Here is a 24,182-nt window from a genome sequence, read left to right as displayed (position 1 = left end):
AGCTTTCCTCCTTGATCTTCTATTCCTTTAATGGTTCAAAGGCTGGCTGGCCAGGCTTGATGGCTGGCACCTGTAATACCAGCACTCTGGGAGGCTGAGGCGGGTGGATCACTTGAGGCCAGAAGTTTTAGACCAGCCTGGCCAACATAATGAAACCCTGTCTCTTCAAAATTTACCAAAAAAAAAAAAAAAAAATTAGCCAGGGGTAGTGGCGCATGCCTGTAATCCCACGCTGAGGCATGAGAATTGCTTGAACCTGGGAGGCGGGGGCTGCAGTGAGCTGAGATCCTGCCACTGCAATCCAGGGTCTGGGCAACAGAGTGAGACTCTGTCCCCCCCCAAAAAAAAGAAAAAGAAAAGAAAAAAAACAAACTACTCACTAGTGATGTGCACATGTGGATGAAGAGCAGAAGTGAAACCCTCAGTGATAACAAAGGTGAACATTTCCAACCACTTGCAGCACTACATACACTGAAATGCTCTTACTCAACTGAGTGCGCTCTTATCCCTATTCTGCAGATGGGCAAACCGAGGCACACAATGGTTAAGGCCACTAAGGCCACACAAACCCAGGCACTCTGGCTACAGTATGCATTTATACCCACTAATGCCTCAAATCCAACAGAGGATGATGAATGACAAAAATCAAAAGGCACAGAGTAGTACAATGAAACCATTGTAAATCTAAGGGCTGATCTCGTACAGGTAACAGTATTGGAAGCAAGAGATTATTTTTGCAATGTTTAAATTTCAAAACTAGGGAATTATGGCATTTACTTTCACAGCCCTGACATTTTAAAACGTTCAGTAATGTTAACTCCAACTAGCCAAATGTAACACGATGGAACCTGTGAGCTGACCTAATGAAAAGCTCTCCTGGAAAATCTGCATTCTCCTGCCCTTGCAGGTCATGCTGAGGTCCGCTGGCTGCAGGACCAGACCACTCTCCTGTGGCTCCTGCTCAGCTCTGCTCCTGCACTGAACTCAGTCCTTGCCAGAATCAGCTGTGGATGCTTCCAGGTCACACTATTTTAATTGCCTAATTTAACTAATACTACATAAATGGTCAAAATGTGAATGAGAAAAAGGCAGACACAGTTTCTATGGCAACTAAGATACTACAGGAAAACTAAATAAAGGAAGGTACTTTTACAAATTACCACCAAATCAGGGAATTGAGAAAACTATAAAAGATGGAAGGATGGGAGCACTATAGTCTCAAAATCTAGAAGTCTGCTCTTGGACTTACCCCTGGAAACTGCAGTGCAATGACGTGTCATGAGGATGGTCTCTACAAGACAGAAATAGAAGACTCCAACCAAAGGAGCCAACTCAAAGCAAACACCTTAACCCCACATGATGAGAGAGCCGAACGAGCACCCACTAGTGGGTGAAATCACAGCACAATGTTTACAGAACGTCTACAGTACTCTGTACTTTCTCAATTGGCTGACCAACCACTGGTCCCAATCACTCAACAGAAAGCCTTAACCAGCTCTGTGCGTGACTAGGAGGGTTCTTGTGGACTAGCTCTAGGCTCTGAGACCCTGGCAGACAGGATGGCATGGAGGTGGCAAAGCACCCATCTGGTTGTCAGCACAAGCTGCTGTGTATCAACCACAAACCCAGCTGACCCTTCCACAGCAAGCAGGTCTGGGGGCTGCCTGGTCACCACCCTGAGGCAGGCTGCATAATGCCCATGGATCCAGCCCCTTACGTGGCAAGCATTCCGAGTACTGCCTGTGACAGTGCTACTTCTACTCTACTGACGAGAGCTAAGGGCAAGGATGGACTCATTTCCGGAAGTGCCCTGAACAACCACGTCCGCAGTATCTGTGCTCTCTGTACAGTAAGAAAACAGCGGCAACTGCCCTATTCTGTGGGCTGGAAGCTGAGAAAGAGGCTGGCTCTCATGTGGCAAGGCTAAGGCTTAAAACTCACCACCCCATGGGATTCCAACAGAAAAATGTGCAAAAGGAAAATGATTCATAAAAGGGGATATAAACTAAAGCAACTCGATGATTCCACTTCAGACCTACTGAAGCTATCAAAACTTTCAGAGCACAACGAGCAATCTTTATGGGATTACAGATAAACCACAGCATCAGTAACTGCTAGTGATATTATCAGTTGGTAAACCATTCTGGGATCAACTTGGTAAAATGCTATCCAGATTTAATGTAATATTAAGAGTTGAAATGATTACAAATCTGGGATGTCCCTTAAACTAATCCAGAGGTAGAGAAAGGAGGCTGAGGTAGAGATAAAAGATTAGACATGATGTGGTAACTACTGAAGCCAGTGATGGACACATGATAGTTCATTATACCATCATCCCTATTTTTTATGTTTGACAGCATTTATATTTTTAAATCATATCCAAAAGAACCCTCAAAAATGTCTATGCCTTCTGACGTATTAATAGAGATGCTTCTCAACTTACAATGGGGTTACCTCCCAATAAACTCATCGTAAGTTGAAACATCACAGTCAAAATGCATTTAATATGCCTAACCTACTGAACATCATACCTTAACACAGCCCACCTTCAACTGCTCAGAGCACTAACATTAGTCTGTAGCTGGGAAAATCAGCTAACACAAAGTCTACTACAATCAAGTGTTGAAGATCTCATGTAACTGAATGAGTACTGCACTGAGAGTGAAAAACAGAATGGGGGTAGGAGTACCTGAAGTATGGTTTCTACTAAATGTACATTGTTTTTGCACCATCGTAAAGTCAAAAAATCATTAAGTCAAGCCATCCTGAGTTAGGGCCTGTCTGCATATAAAGATATATTCTAGTTGGGGGGAAAAAAAAAAGAACTATATTCTAGGCTGGGCAGGGTGGCTCACACCTGTAATACCAGCACTTTGGGAGGCCAAGGCGGATGGATCACCTGAGGTCATGAGTTTGAGACCAGACTGGTCAACATGGTGAAACCATCTCTACTAAAAATACAAAATTAGCCGGGTATGGTGGCACATGCCTGTGATTCCAGCTACTTGAGAGGCTGAGGCAGGAGAATCACTTGAACCCAGGAGGCAGAGGTTGTAGTGAGCCGAGATCATGCCATTGCACTGCAGTCTGGGCAACAAGAATGAAACTCCATCTCAAAAAAAAAAAGAAATATATTCTAATGCATATTCAATAGGAACAAAAAGGAAAATGATTAAAGATGTTCAAAGAAGTATCTACAATAGCAAAAAAAGAAAAAAAAAAGAGAGAGAGGAAAAAAATACTGGAAGGTTTAGTAACACATCACCCAATATGATAACAGGCAATTACTAAAAATACTTATGAGTATTACACGTAGCACTTGGGATTCAATACATATAATTTAAAAACAAGACTAGAAATACAAATGCATGATTATAAGGAGAAAATATTTTATATGGAGGAAGTACAGGAGGTCCTCAAGTAACAGTTTCATTTAACGTAGTTTCATTATAACATTAATAAGAAGAAAAGAACCGATTCCCCTCGGGGCACCGCCTGTGCAGAGCGTGAAGGTTCTTTCCACGTTTGCGTGGGTTTCCTTGGGATAGGTCAGTTCCTTCCCATCCCAAAGATGTGTCCCTGAGGTGAATCAGCGTGTCTAAACTGTCCCAGTCGGAGTGAGGGGGTGTGGGTGAGTGTGCCCTGCAATGAGATAGGATCCTATCCATGGTGCATTCCCACCTTGAGCCCTGAGCTGCTGGGAGAGGGTCCAGCCACCCATGGCCATGAACTGAAATAACTGGGTAAATAATTATCTTACTTGTCTTTATTAATCTTACATGTATGTATAGCTCACATTAATTTCAATGGTTAATATTAGAAGTGGTGATGTTTTTGTGACCAGAAATAAGCCACAGAAACTTAACTCTTGTTTATACCAATTAATCTGCGGTAAAATCAGTTTCATTACATGTTGTTTCACTGAAACTCAGAGTTTCCAAGAATCTACTGTTGATGTTAAGTGAGGACTTACTGTAATTCAAACAAAAGTATGTGTGCTAGGCTCACAAGACAATGGACAAATATTTAATCTGTCATAATTCCTTATTATTTTAATGGTTTTTCAACTTGACATGAAAAAGAGTCAAGCAAAGCAGGATCCTCCCAAGTCCCTGCTAGTTGAGTGACTGTGCCTCAGATTCCCAGAAGAGAGCATTGTGGAATTTCTCTATTTCTACTCCAGACTCCAGAACCCGTTTTAAGTGCTAAATGCATCCAAAGCCAAAGCAACCACCAACAACTACAAGGACACCATCTGAGATTGTAACCAGAGGCCTCCTTGACTTCTCTGGGCACCACGATCAGTGGCCCACCCTTCTGGTACCAGCTCACCTCCCTCTGCCTCTGCACTGAGACACCATGCTAGTTTTGCTCACAGCCCGGGATTCCTCCTCCTCCTGCAAACCCCCACATTCCTGTCTCTCCTGAGCTCAGCCTCTGGCTCCAGCCCACCCACCTGTGCATCCTGCGCTATAGTGCTGTGCCCACTGTGCCTGGCCAGCCTCACTTCACAGGGGCCATCGGCCACAGTTCTGCCCTCCCCACCCTCACTGCAGCCCCAGCAGTGGCCAGCATTGTCCCACACCTCCACCCTGCCAACTGCCTTGCCCAGGAGACCCAGACATGATACCCCTACACCAGCTACTCACGCCTGCCATGTGTTTCATGTAAGGTGAAGAACAGAAAGAACAGACTCCAAGCCCAGAATAAATACAAGCCCTTTCCAGGCCTCTACTCCACTGTGAAACAGAACATCACCTCAGTAGTGATAACTTTCCAAGGACCTCACCAGAAGAACAGCTGAAAGGTCCCTCTCATCCCTTAAAATGGGCCTCTTACTCTGGCTGCTTCTCAATGTAAGTGAATCCCAATAAGTACGAAATCCTCTGAGAACTAATCCAGACACAATTAGCAAAGTTCTAAAAATCAAGCCTACTCCAGCTTTGCAGAGCAGTATGAAACTACCAAAGGCTTTTTTAAAGCACAGTAACACAGTGATTTGTGGTCTACAACCAGAAAATACAGCTCACTTAACCTTAAACTGAAAAATAAAAATGTTTACAGGTCTCTCTGGTCTACTCAGCAAATGGACAGAAATGAGGAATGAAAGGCTGGCTTGAGTTACCTGCATATGGGTACTGGTAGGGCACGGCATACGCCTGCCCATTCGCAGCATAGACAACTTGAGTTCCTGGCGGGTACGCACCACTGTATGGCCCATAGCCGTACGCCTGCTGAAAAGAAACAGGCCCATTAGAAATACAATTGTGAAACTTCTAGTAATGTATTAAAATTGTGGTCTCCAGGTTGCAATCAATAAAATTTAACAGTCAATTAAAAAGACAAAACAAAACATGAAACAGTGTGGTTATGCCCCCTGTTTTAAAATTACTAAAAAACAAACAAAAGCTACAATTGGAGCCCACTTTCAGGCTACAGAATGAAGAAGGCAGAAAAACACAACAAAAGAAGAGAACTGGACTTGCATGAGATTTGGATTTCAATTCAGTTGTGCTGTTAACCTGACCTTCAGTAAGTCACCTACCTAGGCCTTCCTTTGCCCATCTGTAAAATGATACGGTTGGACCAGGTGATAAGGAGATTCACCGAAACCACTATCCTCCAGGCAAAGCCAGCCTGGAAGCAGAACCCTCTGTGGCCCAAGTCCAGCAATTCCAGGCACAATGTGGAAGACGAGGGTGTCCTGAGGTATGGTACCTGGGCAGGGGACTGATGGTTTTCGGGCTGCACACACCTATGAAAAGACATGGCTAGAAATGGGCAGCAGACCCACCTCAACCGGCAGTGAATGACCACTATGTGCTGAGAAATACTGAAATCAAGACCGGCCTTCCTGGCATACTCACAGGCGAGAGGAGATCAGACATACTTGTGCAATCACTGTCATTCTGTGACAAGTGCTCTGATACAGGGAGAACAGAGGTGTAGCCAGGCAAATGTGTGTGTAGATCTAAACCTGTTATCTTACAAAAGCAGGAGACAAGACTCCCACTTCTTGAAGATGGAGTAGACATTCTTTCCTGTATTCCTCCTGCTAATTACAACTACAATCTCTGGACATTATATACAAAGCAAACACAAGAAGACTGAAGAGTGAGGAGAAGACAGACGGGCAAGGAACTTTAGCACCTGAGGGAGGACCTGGGTTTCCTTTTTGCTTCACACATCCCACACTGGGTAATGGGGAAGGTGGCAAGCTGGAAGCGCCAATCAGTACAGACCAAAAAGACCCTGAGAAGAGCTGCTCGCTTTAACAAAGAATCTAAGAAGGAAAGGAGGAACCTAGCAAGACAGAACGTTTTTAGACAATAACCTCTCTACTCCAGAGAACCACCACAGAAAAACCTTCAGCCTCACACCAGCAAAGGCCAAGTGTGAAGAGCCTGGATTTCCATGCTCAGCAGGCACCGCCGGGTCCTCAGAACACCGTCGAGTAAGACTGAGTAGGGGGCTGGGAATTTCTTCCCTGCCAGATGGAAACAAAACACCCCCATCCCGCTGGGTGGTGTCCACGGAGACCGTGTAGGGAGCCAGAACCCCACTCCCACCCAGCAGAAAATACGGTGCCCTCCCTATTCCACTGAGACCAAGCGGAGAGTGAGTCTTTCAGGACGTCTCAGTGGCAACCATGGTATCAGCGGAGGCTCTGGGGGAAGCAGTAAGAGCCTTTCCTCTTCTCAGACAGGGTGATTTCAGTGGAGACCTAGTGAGAACCTAAATTCACAACTCCCTCCACAGCGACAAGAAACCTGGACCATGGGTGTCAACTGAGGCTGAAGGCGAGCCTGGACTTCCACCTCTACCTGGCAGCAATAAAGCAGCCCCCGAGAAGCAGGTCTGCTAAAACATGAGATTTAAATAAGATTCAGTCTTACAGTACTTAAAATGTACAGCTTTTGATCAAAAGCCATTCATCACACCAAGAACCAGGAAGATCTCAACTAAATGAGAAAAGACAACAAAAAACACAAACACAAAGATGGCAAAGATGTTGGAATTATCCGGAAAGATTTTTAAAGCAGCTATCATAAAAACTTTTCAACAAGCAATTATGAACATACTTGAAATAAATAGAAAATATAAAGTATCTACCATAAAACAGAAAAATCTCAGTAAAAAGTATACAGAGATATACATTCAATTTTTTATATATCAAGATATAAAGAATAACCAAATAAAAATTTCAGAACTAATACAATAACCAATTTAAATAGTTCAATGAATGAGCCCAACAACATAATGGAGACGACAAAAGGAAGGAATCCATAAACATGAATATAAAGGGTGGAAATTACCCAACCAGAACACAACAGAGGAGAAACAGATTGAAGTAAAAAAAAAAAAAAAGAGCATCTCTGGGACACATCAGACTAACAGGGATGTCATCAGAGTGCCAAAGGGAGAAGAAGGAGGCTGAAGTTGGAAAAGCATAAGATTAATGGTTTAAGACCAGGCACGGTGGCTCGCGCCTGTAATCCCAGCACTTTGGGAGGCCGAGACAGGCGCATCACGAGGTCAGGAGATCCAGACCATCCTGGCTAACACGGTGAAACCCCGTCTCTACTAAAATACAAAAAGAATTAGCCGGGCGAGGTGGCAGGCGCCTGTAGTCCCAGCTACTTTGGAGGCTGAGGCAGGAGAATGGCGTAAACCCGGGAGGCAGAGCTTGCAGTGAGCCGAGATCGCGCCACTGCACTCCAGCCTGGGCGACAGAGCGAGACTCCGTCTCAAAAAAAAAAAAAAAAAAAAAAAGGGAATAATGGTTTAAAATTTCCCCAATTTAGCAAAAACCCAAGCCCATATATTCAAGAAGCTGAATGAATACCAAACAGGATAATCCCAAAGAAAGCCATACAAATACACATTATAGTCAAACGTTTGAAAACCAAAGTCCACGGAGCAAGCAGAAGGAAGGAAATAAAAGAGTACAATCAATGAAATTGAGAAACAGAAAAAGTGAATAAAACAAAAAGCTATTTCTTTGAAACTATTTATAAAATTAATAAAACCTTTACTAAACTGTCAAAAAGAGCAAAGACAAATTACCAGTATCAGGAAAGAATGAACTGGAGGATTTTTACTATAGACTCTGCAGACATCACAAGGATAATAAGAAAACACTATAAAGAACTCTACACACATAAATCAGACAACTTATAAGAAAAGGAACAATTCCACAAACACTACAAACTATCAAAACCTACTCCATGCAAACTAGAGAATCTGAGTAGACCAGTCACTATTAAGAAAGCTGCATCTGCAGTAGGCCTGGAGGGAAAGGTCATATGAGGATACAGGGAGGAGAAGGCCATGTGCAAGCTCAGGAGGGGCCTCGGGAGAACCAACACTGCCAGCACCTTGATCTTGGGCCTTCAGCCTCCAGAACTGTGACAAATAGACGTGTGTTGCTTAAGCCAAACAAAGGAAAAAGAGGCCGGGCGCGGTAGCTCACGCCTGTAATCCCAGCACTTTGGGAGGCTGAGGCGGGTGGATCATGAGGTCAGGAGATCGAGACCATCCTGGCTAACATGGTGAAACCCCGTCTCTACTAAAAAATACACAAAATTCACCGGGCGTGGTGGCGGCACCTGTAGTCCCAGCTACTCGGGAGGCTGAGGCAGGAGGATGGTGTGAACCCAGGAGGTGGAGCTTGCAGTGAGCCAAGATCACACCACTGCACTCCAGCGTGGGTGACAGAGTGAGACTCCATCTCAAAAAAAAAAAAAAGGAAAAAGAAAACAGATGTTGTCATTTAAAATCTCCCAAAAAAGAAACCTCTAGGACCTGATAGTTTCACTGGAGATTTCTACCAAATTTTAAAGAAGAATTAACTCCAATTCTACACAATTTCTCCCAGAAAAGAAAAGAGCAGAAAACACTTTCCGATTTATTCTATAAGGTCAGTATTGCCTTGATAAAATAAGATAAAGCACAAAGACAGAAAACTATAGACCAATATCCTTCATAAATATAGATGCAAAAATCCTTAACAAATATTAGCAAATTGAATTCAGCAATAAATAAAAAGAATCATACACCATGACCAAGCAGGTTTTATTCCAGGGAATGCAAGGCTGGTTCAGTATGTGAAAGCCAAACACTATAACCCACCATATTAGCAGGCTAAAAAGAAAAACAAAACCTCACAATCATATTAATTACTGTAGAAAAAGTATTTAACAAAATCACTTTGGGAGGCCGAAGCAGGAGGATCACTTGAGGCCAGGAGTTCAAGACCACCCTGGGCAACAGAGCAAGACCCTGTCTCTATCAAAAAAAAAATTTTTTTTTTGCAGCCGTGGTGGCTCAGGAGGCTGAGGCAGGATGATTGCCTCAGCCCAGGGAATTCCAGGCTGAAGTGAGCTAATGATAGTACCATTGCACTCCATCCTGGGCAAGAGAGTGAGTCTTCATCTCTGGGTGGGGAAGGAGGGGAGGGGAGGGGAGGAGAGGGGAGGGGAAGGGAAGGGAGGGGAGGAGAAGGGAGGAAGGCAGGAAGGAAGGCAGGAAGGCAGGCAGGAAGGCAGGCAACTGACACCCCATCACGATAAACACTCCTGGAAACTAGAAAAAGGGAATTCCTAAACCTGATGAAGAATAAATATAAAAAACCTCCAGCTAACAGCATACTTAATGAATGCATTAAATACTAAATAAATGCATATGTAAAAACTAAATTCAACACTAATTAAATACTGAATTAAACAGTACATTAATACTAAATGAATGCATACTCAAAACTGAATACACTGGCCAGACGCGGTGGCTCACGCCTATAATCCCAAAACTTTGGGAGGCAGAGGTGGGTGGATCATGAGGTCAGGAGATCGAGACCACCCTGGCTAACATAGTGAAATCCCATCTCTACTAAAAATGCAAAAAAAAAAAAAAAAAAAAAAATTAGCTGGGCATGGTGGCAGGTGCCTGTAGTACCAGCTACTTGGGAGGCTGAGGCAGGAGAATAGCATGAACCCGGGAGGTGGAGCTTACAGTAAGCCAAGATCATGCCACTGCACTCCAGCCTGGGCGACAGAGTGAGACTCTGTTTCAAAAAAAAAAAAGAAAAACATTGAATACATCCCCCCTAAAATCAGGAACAAGGCAAGGATGTCTTCTCTTACTACTGCTATTCAACATAATATCGGAAGGTCTAACCGAGGAAATAAGGCAAGGTAAGGAAACAGAAGGCATACAAGTTACAAAGAAAACTGTTCCTATTTGTAGATGACATGATTGCCTATGTAGTATACCCCAAAGAATCTACAGAAAAAGGAACTAGAGTAAGTGAGCTTAGAAAGTTTACAAGTGCCAGCCAGGCGCCGTGGCTCACACCTGTAATCCCAGCACCTTGAGAGGCAGAGGCAGGTGGATCACCTGTGGTCAGGAGTTCGAGAGCAGCCTGGCCATCATGGTGAAACCCCACGTCTACTAAAAAGACAAAAAATTAGCCGGGCATGGTGGCAAGCGCCTGTAATGCCAGCTACTCGGGAGGCTGAGGCAGGAGAACCGCTTATACCCAGAGGCAGAGGTTGCAGTGAGCTGAGATAGTGCCACTGCACTCCAGCCTGGGCAAGAAGAGCAAAACTCCGTCTCAAAGGAAAAAAAAAAAAAAAGCAGCGTGTTCCACACAACAGACTTACATACAAACCAGCTCAGTCAGCACTCCAAGCACCCCAACAAGAGGACATCCCAAAGTATTTGACATGATTTTTGTAAGGATTATTTTCCCCAAAATATAGCATTTTTTTCTGACTATAAGGAAAATTCGAGTAATTCATTCCATTTAAACTACAGATCATCAAAATCTCATTACCCAAAGCAACTATCATTAACATGATGCATTTTTAGATCTTAAAAACTTGTTACACATTAATACAGCATATTACAATGTGCTGAACTATATAAAATAGTTGCTTTATTTCATGAAAACAAAAGTTGGTAAGAAATCATCTGTTTTAAGAAGAAAAGGTTTAGAGTACATTTCCAATTTCATTCAAAAAACAAAGCAGGACAGCAGCAGAGACCCCAAGCTTCCCTCACCTGAAGGCTCAGGGTTCTCCCTACCTCAGGGGCCGGTGCAGCATAGGCCGTGTATGGTGGAGGCGAGGAAACCACGGATGTCTCATCAGTCATGACTGCGGAGCCCACATACGCCTGCGGGAGAGAGGAGAGGGTGAGGGCAGGACAGCTTCCCAGCACCTGTGTGCTCAACAATGCTGTGCATTGTCCCTTTTATTTAGCAAATTAAAAATTTTAAAAGACAAACACATATATAGCTCTCTGCAAAATAGCAAAAACTTTCCCAGTCCAGTGGGGGCCCCCAGCCCTACTCTGGAATCCTCTAAATGCAGGAGCGAAGTGGTCCTCACTCAACCCCTAACAGGATTACAGCTCTCACAGCCAGGAAGGCACTCAGAGGCCCCACTGTTACCCAATGCCTTTTAAAAGATGTTACTTCAGGCCAGGTGCAATGGCTCACATCTGTAATCCCAACACTTTGGGAGGCTGGGTGAGAGGATCGCTAGAGCCCAGGAGTTCCAAGGCCAGCCTAGGCAACAGAGGGAGAGCCCATCTCTACAAACAACAAGAAATTAACTGGGCATGGTGCTTATGGCCCCAGCTACTCAAGGGGCTAAATCTCAAGGATCACTTGAGCTCGGGAGCTGCAGACTGCAGTGAGCCAAGATCGAGTCACTGCACTCCAGCCCAGGCAACAGGGTGAGACTCTGTCTCCAAAGAAATAAAGATGTCACAGCACTCTCAACAGTCCTTTATTCACAAATAAAAACCCTACAATCTAAAACGTATCAGAGATATGTCCTATACACAGTCTGTTTTTTACCTTAAAAAACAAAATTCTTCATTAAATTACTCCCCAATGTAATTTAAAGAAAAACATGTTAGCTCTTCAAAAAAAAAAAATGTGGCCAGGTGAAATGGCTCACGCCTGCAATCCCCCGATTTTGGGAGGCCGAGGTAGGCAGATCACGAGGTCAGGAGTTCAAGACCAGCCTGACCAACATGGTGAAACCCCATCTCTACTCAAAATACAAAAACTAGCTGGGCGTGGTGGCATGCTCCTGTAATCCCAGCTATTCAGGAGGCTGAGAAAGAAGAACTGCTTGAATCCGGGAGGCAAAGGTTGCAGTGAGCCAAGATCGCTCCACTGCACTCCAGCCTGGGCGACAGAGTAAGATTGTCTCAAAAAAAAAAAAAAAATTCACACAAAGAATCATTTGTGGAGCTTGCCCTTAACTATATGGATCGTTAATACTAATTTTACCCCAAAAAAAGGATTTTCATGAAGAAAAGGTAACCGCGGCTGTAGAGTAAGCTTAGAATGAAGTTGTGTTGTGCTAACAAAAGAAGAGAACACTGACGCTTGGATATTAAGCCTTTTACTTTCTTCTCCCACATGCACACATTCTTCTGTAAGCTTGATCCACCTTCTTCTTTTCTTACAAAGATAAAGGAAAGGAAAATCCCATCTAAAGAATGAAAACTCTGACCAGAGTAACACTCCCTTGATCCCTGACAGATAAAGATGGCATTACAAGGCTCTTACAAATGAGGTTCACTGTCTCTGTGACCTCCTAAGGCCAGAAACAGGATGAGAGACAAGTACAAGTCACAAAAATGTTTGTTTCACAAGGCTGAGCTCCTATGCATGAAATCCTGCAGTTCTTTCTAAGCCTTTACTGCAAACCACAGCAGAATTCAAAGTGTTGCAGAACTTTGAGAAATACAAACGTTTCTAGAAAGCCACACTGGAACAAGCATGCTTGCGTGAGGAGGGTGCTTCCTGCCAAAAACGTTTGACAAACCCAGCTTGCTCACCGTTGGTGAAAGGCGCCTGCCCAGTGCTACCTGCCCATTCACGGCTGGATGGCCAAGAAACCCATTTTCCCCATTCTCCAATTGTTACACAAGACCATGTGAAAACATTACTGGTGGCCAGGTGTGGTGGCTCACGCCTGTAATCCCAGCACTTTGGGAGGCGAAAGTGGGAGGATCACTTGAGCCCAGGAGTTTGATACCAGCATGGGTAACATAGTGAGACCTCATCTCCACAAAAACATTTTTCTAAATAAGCTAGGCACGGCAGCATGGGCCTACAGTCCCAGCTACTGGGAAGGGGAGGCTGAGGTGGGAGGACCATTTCAGTCCGGGAGGTAGAAGCTGCAGTGAGCTGAGATAGCACCACTGCACTCAAGCCTGGATGAGTGACACCTTGTCAAAAAAAAAAAAAAAAAATTATAGGTGATTGCCATTAGTAACTTACTGTGTTTGTCCTAGAATCCTGGAGTGTAAATTTCCAGGCCCTGGAGAAAAGAAAAAGGGTACTTTATTTAAGGCAATCCAGTATTTCACTGATTCTCAAACCAGAGTTGGCATCAGAATTCCTGAAAAGATCTGTTTAAAGAACAGGTCTTCAGGCCTTGCCCCAAACCACTTGAGACATACACTAGGAATATATATTTTTAAAAATTACATCCATAATAGATACATAATATTTAAAACATAATCTATACTGTATTTTTTACTTTTTAATAAATGTGAAATGCACTGCCACTTGCTTTGTCAGTTCATGGCATACACACAGATCTTCTTCCTTTTTAACAGCTATATAATATTCCATGATACAAGTAAATTTAGATTATTAGCAATTTTCAACATTAAAAAGAATGCTGGAGACCGGATGTAGTGCCTCATGCCTGTAATCCCAGCACTTTGGGAGGCCAAGGCAGGGAGATCACTTGAGCCCAGGAGTTCAAAACCAGGCTGGGCAACACAGTGAAATCCTAGCTCTACAAAAAATACAAACATTAGCTGGGCATGGTGGCACATGCCTGTAGTCCCAGCTACTTGGGAGGCTGAGGTGGGAGAATGGCTTGCGCCTGGGAGGTCGAGGCTATAGTGAGCCAAGATCACACCAGTGGACTCCCGCCTGGATGACAGAGAGAGGCTCTATCTCAAGAAAAAAAAAAAAAAGAAGAAAAGAATGCTATTAACACCCCTATTACCCTTGCACTCTTATGTAGACATTTCCATAGGGCAAATTCCAAAGACTGAAAATGCTACATCAAAGGATATAAACATAATTTATTTCAGCAGGTATTGCCAAATGGCCCTGCAAAACTATTCTAACAATCTCTACACCTACCTACTTTCCACTACATTGTCAAAGAAACTAGATATCTGAATCTTAAGTATCACAAGAGCTTTCTTAATTGATACACAAAAAGCGGTCTCCCACCTGGGCGCGGTGTCTCACACCCGTAATCCCAGCACTTTGGGAGGTCGAGGTAGGTGATCACCTGAGGTCAGGAGTTCGAGACCAGCCTGGTCAACACGGTAAAACCAAGCTTCTACTAAAACCACAAAATTAGCCAGGTGTGGTGGCACGTGCCTGTAATTCCAGCTACTCCAGAGGCTGAAGCAGGAGAATTGCTTGAACACAGGAGGCAGAGGTTGCAATGAGTGGAGATTACGCCATTGCACTCTAGCCTGGGCGACAAGAGCAAAACTCCATCTCAAAAAACAAAATAGCGTTCTCTTGAGCACTCCCTCACTCCTTTACCTTTTACTTTTTTTACTGACCCTATCCCTCTTATCTTCATCAATTCCTTTTATGTTTTATTCTCATTTTACTATCTCCCTGAGTTGAAAGATGCATTCATTTATTTTCAAGTGTTCTCGCTTTTTTTTTTTTTTTTTTGAGATGGAGTCTCGCTCTGTCACCCAGGCTGGAGTGCAGTGGCGCGATCTTGGCTCACCGCTATCTCTGCCTCCCAGGTTCAAGCAATTCTCCTGCCTCAGCCTCCCGAGCAGCTGGGATTACAGGTGCCCACCACCACGCCCAGCTAATTTTTGTATTTTTAGTAGAGACGAGGTTTCACCATGTTGGCCAGGCTGGTCTCAAGCTCCTGACCTTAGGTGATCCATCCATCTTGGCCTCCCAAGGTGCTGGGATTACAAGCGTGAGCCACCGTGCCCAGCCAAGTGTTCTGGCTTTCTATGGAATGCAGTTAAGTTGCAAAATTCCCCAACTGATTTTGTATGCAGCATTCCATTGTCATTCACTTTGCTAAAGGGTATCATACTGGATTATTCATGTATCTTATATAGATTTTGTGGTCATTTCAGGTGGAAGAGTCTAGTGTGGCCTTCGGTCTGCAAATTCTGTTTGATTATTTCAGAACATTTCTCTTGCCCTGAATTTCTAATTACCTCCTTTGGGTTCTATACTTTATGAACATCAATAATCTTTCTGAACTTTTTTTAGTCCAACGTATCTCTGATCTTTTCATCTTTTTCCCCTCACTGAGAGTATCTCCAGTCTTTCCCTCCATGCCAGTGATTCACTTTTCGTTTGGGGTTGTATGCAAGGGAAGACCACTTTCCTCAGATGATAATGTGAGTGGCACCCTCTTGACAGTGACAGACACAAAAGAGGAGAAAAGAAACATAAATCTCTGCCCTCACACAGCATATATTCTAATGAAAGCAGATGATGAACAAGATAAACTGCTGGTAGCTGGTGAGTGTGTATGGGGACAGGGAGATGTAATTTTAAATATGGTGGCCAGGAAAGCATTCCTGAAGACTCTGCTTCTGTTCCTTGGGTTTTATTTCCCTCCACTCTAGGAGCTTTTCCTGAGGCTTGCATTTTCCTTTTCTTATTTTTCCTTCATGGTATATCTGCATAGTTGCCAAGCCACTTCCTTACACCCTGCTCATGTTTAACATGGGAAGTGATATCTAAAACTTGTTTGCTCTCATAAAGTATGAGTTATTTCTCCTTGACAGTCTTCCTACCTAATCTGGTATCAACTGGTAGTTCCACCCTGTTCCACCTCAGTCCAGCTCAGCAACAGTTTGATGGCTAGGTGTCACCCTCACAATCAACATTCTGTAATATGAGGGCAGAGGGCTAGAAGAGAAGGAAATCTCTTCTGAGAATGAGTAAGTCTTTTCTGAAAAATATGGGTCCTACACTCTCTTCTGAGCATATTCCTTTGAATGTCCCATGCTAGTGCTCACTTCACCAGCCAGAAAATTACCCAACTCCTGTGAGCTTCAGTGTCTTTCAGTGCCCTGCAATGATGAGTCCTGGGTGAATCGTCCAGCCTCAGCTGAGGCCCCAAGGACATCACATTCTCAAGAACTTTTTTCCTTAGCTTCTCCAAAAAGTAACTTACACTTAATCAGCATCACTCCAGACTACAGGGTAATACCGAAAATTTGCAAGATTTAATTAACTTATCTAGTTACTGCTTCTGGGATTCGGGTAGGATTAAAAAACGTATCAGTAGAATCATCTATTTCTTTCTTTAGCTGTTTGTAGTTTGTGCTTGAGATCAAACTTCTTTATTTGGTCACACCATTGAAATGTTTTCCCCTGAGGGAAGATGATCTAATCCACTTCACCGTCTTTCTCAAAGATCTCTATTACGGGTTGAATTGCGTCCTCATGAAAAAGATATGCATAAATCCTAATCCCCAGTACCCTGGAATGGGACCTTATAGGGAAACAGGATATTTGCATATGGAATCAAATTAAGATAAGGTCACAGTGAATGAAGGTGGGTCCTTAATCCATTATGATTGGTGTCCTTTATAAGAAAATTCTGGACACAGACACAGCAGAAGGCGGCCATGTGACAACAGAGGCAGAGACCGGAGTGATGTGGCTGCCAGCCAAGGAACACCAAGGACTACCAGAAACCACTAGAAGCCAGGAAGAGGCAAGAAAGGATCCTATCCAGCATCTCAGAGGGAACAAGGACCTGCTGACACACTGATTCCAGACTTGCAGCCTCCGGAACTGTGAGGCAATGAATTTCTGCCATTTCCGTCACTCAGTGTTCAGCCATTTGTGACAGGAGCCCTAGGAACTGAGTTTCCTCACTCTTTACTTTCTTGCTTTTCTGGTCATTTTATTTCAACTATGCCTATTACCCACTGTGAATCTAATAATGAAAGAGAGCATGATGACCCCATCAAAAAGTGGGCAAAGGCTATGAACAGACACTTCTCAAAGGAAGACATTTATGCAGCCAACTGACACATGAAAAAATGTTCATCATCACTGGTCACCAGAGAACCGCAAATCAAATCCACAATGAGATACCATCTCACACCAGTTAGAATGATGATCATTAAAAAGTCAGGAAACAACAGGTGCTGGAGAGGATGTGGAGAAACAGGAACACTTTTACACTGTTGGTGGGACTGTAAACTAGTTCAACCATTGTGGAAGACAATATGGCGATTCCTCAAGGATCTAGAACTAGAAATACCATTTAACCCAGCCATCCCATTACTGGGCACATACCCAGAGGATTATAAATCATGCTGCTAGAAAGATACATACACACACATGTTTACTGGGGCACTATTCACAATAGCAAAGACTTGGAACCAACCCAAATGTCCATCAGCGATAGACTGGATTAAGAAAATGTGGCACATATACACCATGGAATACTATGCAACCATAAAAAAAGGATTAGTTCATGTCCTTTGTAGGGACATTAATGAAGCTGGAAACCATCATTCTGAGCAAACTATCGCAAGGACAGAAAACCAAACACCGCATGTTCTCACTCATAGGTGGGAATTGAACAGTAAGAACAGGTGGGAATTGACACAGAGCGGGGAACATCACACACTGGGGCTTGTCTTGGGGTGGGGGGAGGGGGGAGGGATTGCATTAGGACATACATCTAATGTAAATGACTAGTTAATGGGTGCAGCACACCAACATGGCACATGTATACATATGTAACAAACCTGCACGTTGTGCACATGTACCCTAAAACTTAAAGTATAATAATAAAGAAAAAAGAAAAAAAAAAAGAGAGAGCATGACGAGACTGCTATTCCTTTCTGCCATTTTCTCCACAATTCGATAGGCCCAGGCAGTCTCAAGGAAGCAGAAACCAGAATTGGAAAAGCGACTCTTGCATTTCTCTCACACATCCACTGAGTCCCTTATTCTGACGCCTGAAAGAGAACTCCACGCCCATTCTTTTCATTTTTTGGTAATCAGAAGTTAAAATAGAAAATACTTTTTAAATTAAACACGTAAGAAAGCAAAACTTACAAGCAATCATCTGTGCTTTCTGCACAAAGACTAATTGTTTTCCCATCTCGACAAACAATCTGGAGCATGCAGTCTTTGGATTTTCCATCTGGAGGCTGAATATCTATGAAAAACAAGCAGAAGAAAAGAACATTTTTCAGGATTTCTTCTTACATTTTCTAAGAACTACCAGCTAAGAGAAGCAAAGGACTAGACAAAAAATCAAGTGCTACATCTATGAAAGAACCCCCTGCCTTTCCAATAATGCAGAAAGAAAGAACATAGCTAGGCTGACTGACAGGACCAGCCGCCAAGATGACGTCTACAAAACGTATTCGGCTCACTGCAACCTCTGACTCCTGGGTTCAAGCAATTCTCTGCCTCGGCCTCCCAAGTAGCTGAGATTACAGGCACCTGCCACCACACCTGGCTAATTTTTTTGTATTTTTAGTAGAGATGGGATTTCACCATCTTGGCCAGGCTGCTCTTGAACTCCTGACCTCGTGATCCACCCACCTCAGCCTCCCAGTGCTGGGATTACAGGCATGAGCCACCACACCCAGCCAACATCCCAGATTTTAAGCAATTGATTGCAGTCACCATCAAACAGAAGCCAGTTTCTGAGTACAAAATCAACAGTCTAGGGTGGCCTGTGCTTCTTGAGGTTCCCAGCGCTCTGGTTGCCTCTCCATGAGAAGAGGAGACGTGGACTGTGAGTTTAACTCAGGTGAGAAAACTGATTTGCCCCGACCATGTGGTTCACAACCTAAGTGCTTGGGGCGCCACTGTGGCCGCCCCTCTGAGATGGAGCCCTTCTTCAATCTGTTAATGAAAGCAGAACGGGGAAGGAAGAGGACCCAGTTCCCACCGAGACAGAGGAAGAGCAGAAGACAGAAGTTGGCCAAGACAGGCCAGCTCACCCCGACACTCCTGCCCCGTGCGGATGTTGATACAGTCCACTGGCATGTGGACCTTATCCTCGATATTCTGCCGAGTCTGGTCATCATAATAGATTAGGTGACCATCCGACCACAGATCAAACCAGTTCTTCTTCCAGCGCTTCAAAATAGTACCTGGAAAAAAAAAGTAAGGTTGGGTTTTTTTTAGAGATAGAGTCTTATTATTTCACCCAAGTTGGAATGCAGTGGCTATTCACAAATATGATCACAGCTCACTGCAGCCTTGAACCCCTGGGCTCAAGCAATCCTCCCACTTCAGCCTCCCATTTAGCTGCAACTGCAGGCACATGCCGCCATGCCCAGCTGAAAGGCTGGCTTTGAGCCAAAAGAGCAAGGACATAGTCACAGCAGAAACAAAAAGAACTCTTCTCCCGGCCCCTTAATGACACCTGTATAGAATTACCCAAAGCAGTCCCTCAGAATGAAAGCGAAAGCCGAGCCCAGGGCCCGCCCACTGGTGCGTTAGCAGGCTGCATGCAGCACACACTGGCAACAGAGAATGGCTGCCAACCAACTTAGAAGTCCCAACACTTTCAAATTAAGGTGTTATTTTTTTTAAAAAAAAAAAAAAAAAAAGGGTTACTTTTCAGCAAATGAAACATATCTAACATTTAATTCCTCATACAGTACTAAACTTTAAAACTTTCAAACTTTTCAAGTTTCTAAATTTCCAAATATTGTCTACATTTGCTAGATCAGAAAATGCTGGACTGTAAAGTCTCTATATGCAAATAAAAATAATACCTACCTCTTTTGAAGAAACACATTTCGGCCAGGCACGGTGGCTCACGCATGTAATCCCAGCACTTTGGGAGACCAAGGCGGATGGATCACTTGAGGCCAGGAGTTCGAGACTAGCCTGGACAAGACGGTGAAATCCCATCTCTACTAAAACCACAAAAAATTAGCTGGGCATGGTGGCGGGTGCCTGTAATCCCAGCTACTAGGGAGGCTGAGGCAGGAGAATCACTTGAACCCAGGAGGTGGAGGTTGCAGTGAACCGAGATCACACCACTGCCCTCCAACGTGGCGGACAGAGCAAGACTCTGTCTCAAAAAAAAAAAAACCACACATTTTTTTTCTTGTCCTTAAGAGCTTTCACAGATACTCTCTCCTACCATTTCCCACAGGAAGCCTACAGTGTGGAAGGCACCCCTGATGTATACACTGGATAAATGAGCACAGCAGGATATAGACCAGGCTGTGCACATCCTACTACCTCACATAATTCTGTCAGCTTGAGCGAATTCAACCTTTCATTTGTGATCTTGGACCAGGTATTTAACTTTATAAAACAGTAATTTCCTTGACTGCATGAAGGGAAAACCCCTGCAGTGGACTTAAAGGCCAGTTGTAGCTCCGGTCATCTCTGTACCTTCCTCACATCCACTCACTGCCCACTACACCTTCTGTTCCTGTACACCTCACCCCATTCTTGGCCAACACACACAATCCCATTTTATGTGCTTCCCTTTATGTTGCCGTGCCTGCAACCGGTGTCAACCAGATACGTACCATCCAGCTTTCCTGCCAGTATCAGGCACTCTCCTCACCAGGAGGGGTGTCCACTGCACTTGCCCAACTGACCACTAAGTGATACCCAAGCATCCATTTGATTGACTGCCTGAGCTGCACAGAAACTGCCAAACACCCTGGGCGCAATGGCTCATATCTGTAATCCCAGCACTTTGGGAGGTTGAGGTGGAAGGATCGCTTGAGCCCAGGAGTTTGAGACCAGCCTGGGCTACATAGCAAGACCCCATCTCTACAAAGAGCAAAATAGGCAGACATGCTAACACAGGCCAGCAGTCCCAGCTACTTGAGATTCTGAGGCAGGAGGACCAGTTGAACCTGGGAGATCAAGGCTGCAGTGAGCAGTTATCACGCCACTGCACTCCAGCCTAGGCAACGGGGCAAGACCCTGTCTTAAAAATAAAAAGAAAAGCCGGACACGGTGGCTCATGCCTGTAATCCCAGCACTTTGGGAGGTCAAGGCGGGCAGACCATGAGGTCAGGAGTTCAAGACCAGCCTGGTCAACATGGTGAAACGCCGTCTCTACTAAAGATACAAAAATTAGTCGGGCCTGGTGGTGCACACCTAGAATCCCAGCTACTCAGGAGGCTGAGGCAGGAAAATCACTTGAAGCTGGAGGCAGAAGTTGCAGTGAGCTGAGATTATGCCATTGCACTCCAGCCTGAGCGACAAAGACTCTGCCTCAAACAAAAAAACAAACAAAAAGCCCTACTAAATAGAGCCACAGAAACACAGAGACAGGTGGAACCACTGGGTCAGGGAGTTCTGCCCAAGTATCTCACCTGCCATCAAAGCCCTGGCTGCAGACTCCCAAATCAGGCTGTCCTCCAGAGGCCAGGACCGGGGCCCAACGCTGTATGTGGCAATGGCAGGAAAAGAAGTCCTAAGGACGGCTTTGCCTACATGTGACCACATCACATGTGGGTCTCTGCTACTCTACAACCCCATGGATGTAATACATCTCACCTCGTTTTACTGGCATTGATACTTCTACTTTCAGGAAAGAAGGAAAATTAACCCACACGTATGGGGATGGGGTTATGTATAGATAAGTCTTCTGAATACACATTTCTGAAACACCCATGGACCAGAATACTGGAAAAGTCTATGTGACTTATTTAAATTACACCCATTTTATGTACGTCCCCATGCTAGGCACTGATGGGGAGCACAACATTGTCCAAAGGGTCATTGATCAGTATGTTGACAAAGCACTTCATTGAGTTGTGGCAGAGAAGGGAAAGCTTACCCTCAAACAAGGGTGTGGCAGAGCCTGGCGAGAAACACCAAAGGACATCTGAAGGGCCAGCAAAGGAGGGCACACCCTCAAGGTCTGAGCAAGGGTCCCCATGTCCCCTGACTATGGGGAGGCTGGGACCACAAAACCCAGGACTAGGAAACTTGGGGCTCCAGGACCTCCTTCGTGAAGCTGACACTACAACACCTCTGTCTATTCTGAGACTACAGGACTACCACAGACAGGGGCACACGGTTCAGCTCCAGGTTGGGACCACGGAACTCGTCACAGACACACAGGCTGAAGGCCGGTCTCCGGGTGCATATAGTGTCAGTGTTGAAATCACACAGTTCTGACTCTGAATGTAGGTTTGTCACCCATAGTTTACACTTAGACAAATTACCTAACCTCACTGAACCTCAATTTCTTCAACTGGAAATAATACCACTTACCTATCATACAGCTGTTGTGAGAATTAAGAATATATACATAAAATATTTTTAACAGGAACACAAACGATTCATAAACAATAGTTTTTATAAACCATCTCAGGTATGCCATCAATTCTCACTGGTAGACTTGACTTTAGCTGATTTCTGAAAGTATCCCTCATAGATAAACTCACGTCTCTGAACAATCAATGGTATGTGATACGGCTCAGTTTTTGACTAGAATCATAAATGACATAGTAGTCACTTTTCCCTTACTTAGCTTCACTCTTTCTAGTATAACAGAATATCCTGCTTGCTCTTTTTTTTTAATAAATGAGACTGGTTCTTCCCACTTTAAAACACAGTATGAATCCCACCTGGAGTGACAGCCTCACAGATAAGCAGACAGTGTATGAAAGATAGGTTTGTGGAGATAAGCCTAGCAAAGTGGATCTCAATCCCATAAAAAAAGAACTGAGTCTCTTCTCTAGTCCTTTTGGAGACACAAAAGTTTTGGTTTTAGATAAACTCATTGCCTCAGATCAACTCTTCAGCCACATAATCACCAAGACACCAATATCTGAGAATCTGAGTCACTGCTCAATCCCCAGAGGACAGAGGCAGAGAGACCAGCACCTCTGTGCCAGATCTCAGCTGGGCTGTTACATCCAGGCAGTTCCAGATTCATCATTAACAATAAAGCACGTGGCTGGGCACGGTGGCTCACGCTTGTAATCCCAACACTTTGCGAGCCGAGGCAGGCAGATCACCTGAGGTCGGGAGTTTGAGACCAGCCTGGCCATCACGGAGAAACCCCTTCTCTACTAAAAATACAAAATTAGCCGGGTATGGTGGCACATGCCTGTGATCCTAGCTACTCGGGAGGCTGAGGCAGGAGAATCGCTTGAACCCAAGAGGCGGAGGCTATGGTGAGCCGAGATCGCACCATTGCACTCCACAACAAGAGTGAAACTCCGTCTCAAAAAAATAAATAACGTAAAATAAAATAAATAAAGCACGCTAGTGAGGAGAGCGAAAGCAGCAGGGACTGCCATTGTTTCCTGGTTCCTATCAACTCAGCAACCAAGGAGGAGCTTCGTGGTGTGCAAGACAGTTCACAGAGATCTAGGAATGTCCAAGGGAAAACTCAAGGCCACGGCACTCATAAAACTTGGTATTTGTACACCAACATGGCACAAGTATACATATGTAGCAAACCTGCACGTTGTGCACATGTACCCTGCAACTTGAAGTTTAATAATAATAAATAAATTTAAAAAAAAAAAAAAAAAAAAAAAAAACAACTTGGTATTTGTTTTTAAACATGATCAGCTTTAAGCAAACAGAAATAGAGATTGCCCTTCAGCAATGCTGATCGCAGGCCGCACATCCTGTACTCACTCTGTCGCAGCAACCAGCCACTCTTCACAAACGCCATCTCTTCACCTACAGAACAAGAACAGGCAGGTTCAAAATCATACCCAGAAAGAGAATAACCTGTCTGGCCGAGTCTCTATCCTTACCCCCTTCAGCATCAGCTGAGGAAGAGCCAAGGCCATTTTAGCTCAGTGCCCCCCTGGCATTTAACAAACACCTCCGCAGTGGGGTTCACGTGCCCTGCCCTCTGTACCCCCTCCCCTCCTCCCACACTAGCCTTCAGCCTCAGCACCCAGCCCACCTGCGTCTAACACCACACAACAAACATAAAGCAGCCCCAAGGACACAGCATTTAGCTCTGTCAAGGACATGGAGGATTCTCGTGGCTTGCTGGAGCCCTCAGGTGCCTACACTTAAAGTTCCCAGTGGGGTCCACATGGCCCAGGCAGGGGTGCTACACTGGTGTCAGCAGTGAGTGACATGGAGTGGCCAGGTCAGGGCAAAAAAAAACAAAAGTCATCAAGAAAAAGGTTCA

At 44.4% G+C, this 24,182-nt stretch overlaps 1 protein-coding gene across 5 annotated transcripts in view; it reads right to left on the bottom strand.

Moving 5' to 3' along the window:
- The window catches only part of PLEKHB2 (pleckstrin homology domain containing B2), a 46,850-nt gene that overhangs the window by 3,823 nt on the left and 18,845 nt on the right, over window positions 1-24,182 (bottom strand). Inside the window, exons 2-8 of one of the 5 annotated variants that reach the window (XM_073019584.1) lie at window positions 23,672-23,716; window positions 19,030-19,182; window positions 18,131-18,233; window positions 13,304-13,343; window positions 11,086-11,175; window positions 5,126-5,234; window positions 1,250-1,291 (exon numbers count right to left, since the gene is read on the bottom strand). In XM_073019584.1, the coding sequence (XP_072875685.1) occupies window positions 1,250-1,291; window positions 5,126-5,234; window positions 11,086-11,175; window positions 13,304-13,343; window positions 18,131-18,233; window positions 19,030-19,182; window positions 23,672-23,708 (574 nt within the window). In that variant the 5' untranslated portion in view covers window positions 23,709-23,716. Of the gene's footprint in view, window positions 1-1,249; window positions 1,292-5,125; window positions 5,235-11,061; window positions 11,176-13,303; window positions 13,344-18,130; window positions 18,234-19,029; window positions 19,183-23,671; window positions 23,717-24,182 lie in introns of all 5 variants that reach the window. The other 4 variants (XM_073019580.1, XM_073019581.1, XM_073019582.1 and 1 more) reach the window with 4 other exon arrangements.

Source organism: Chlorocebus sabaeus, chromosome 10 (assembly GCF_047675955.1).
Source record: "Chlorocebus sabaeus isolate Y175 chromosome 10, mChlSab1.0.hap1, whole genome shotgun sequence".
NCBI classification, from domain to species: domain Eukaryota; kingdom Metazoa; phylum Chordata; class Mammalia; order Primates; family Cercopithecidae; genus Chlorocebus; species Chlorocebus sabaeus.
This window is presented reverse-complemented; position numbering and strand designations above follow the sequence as displayed.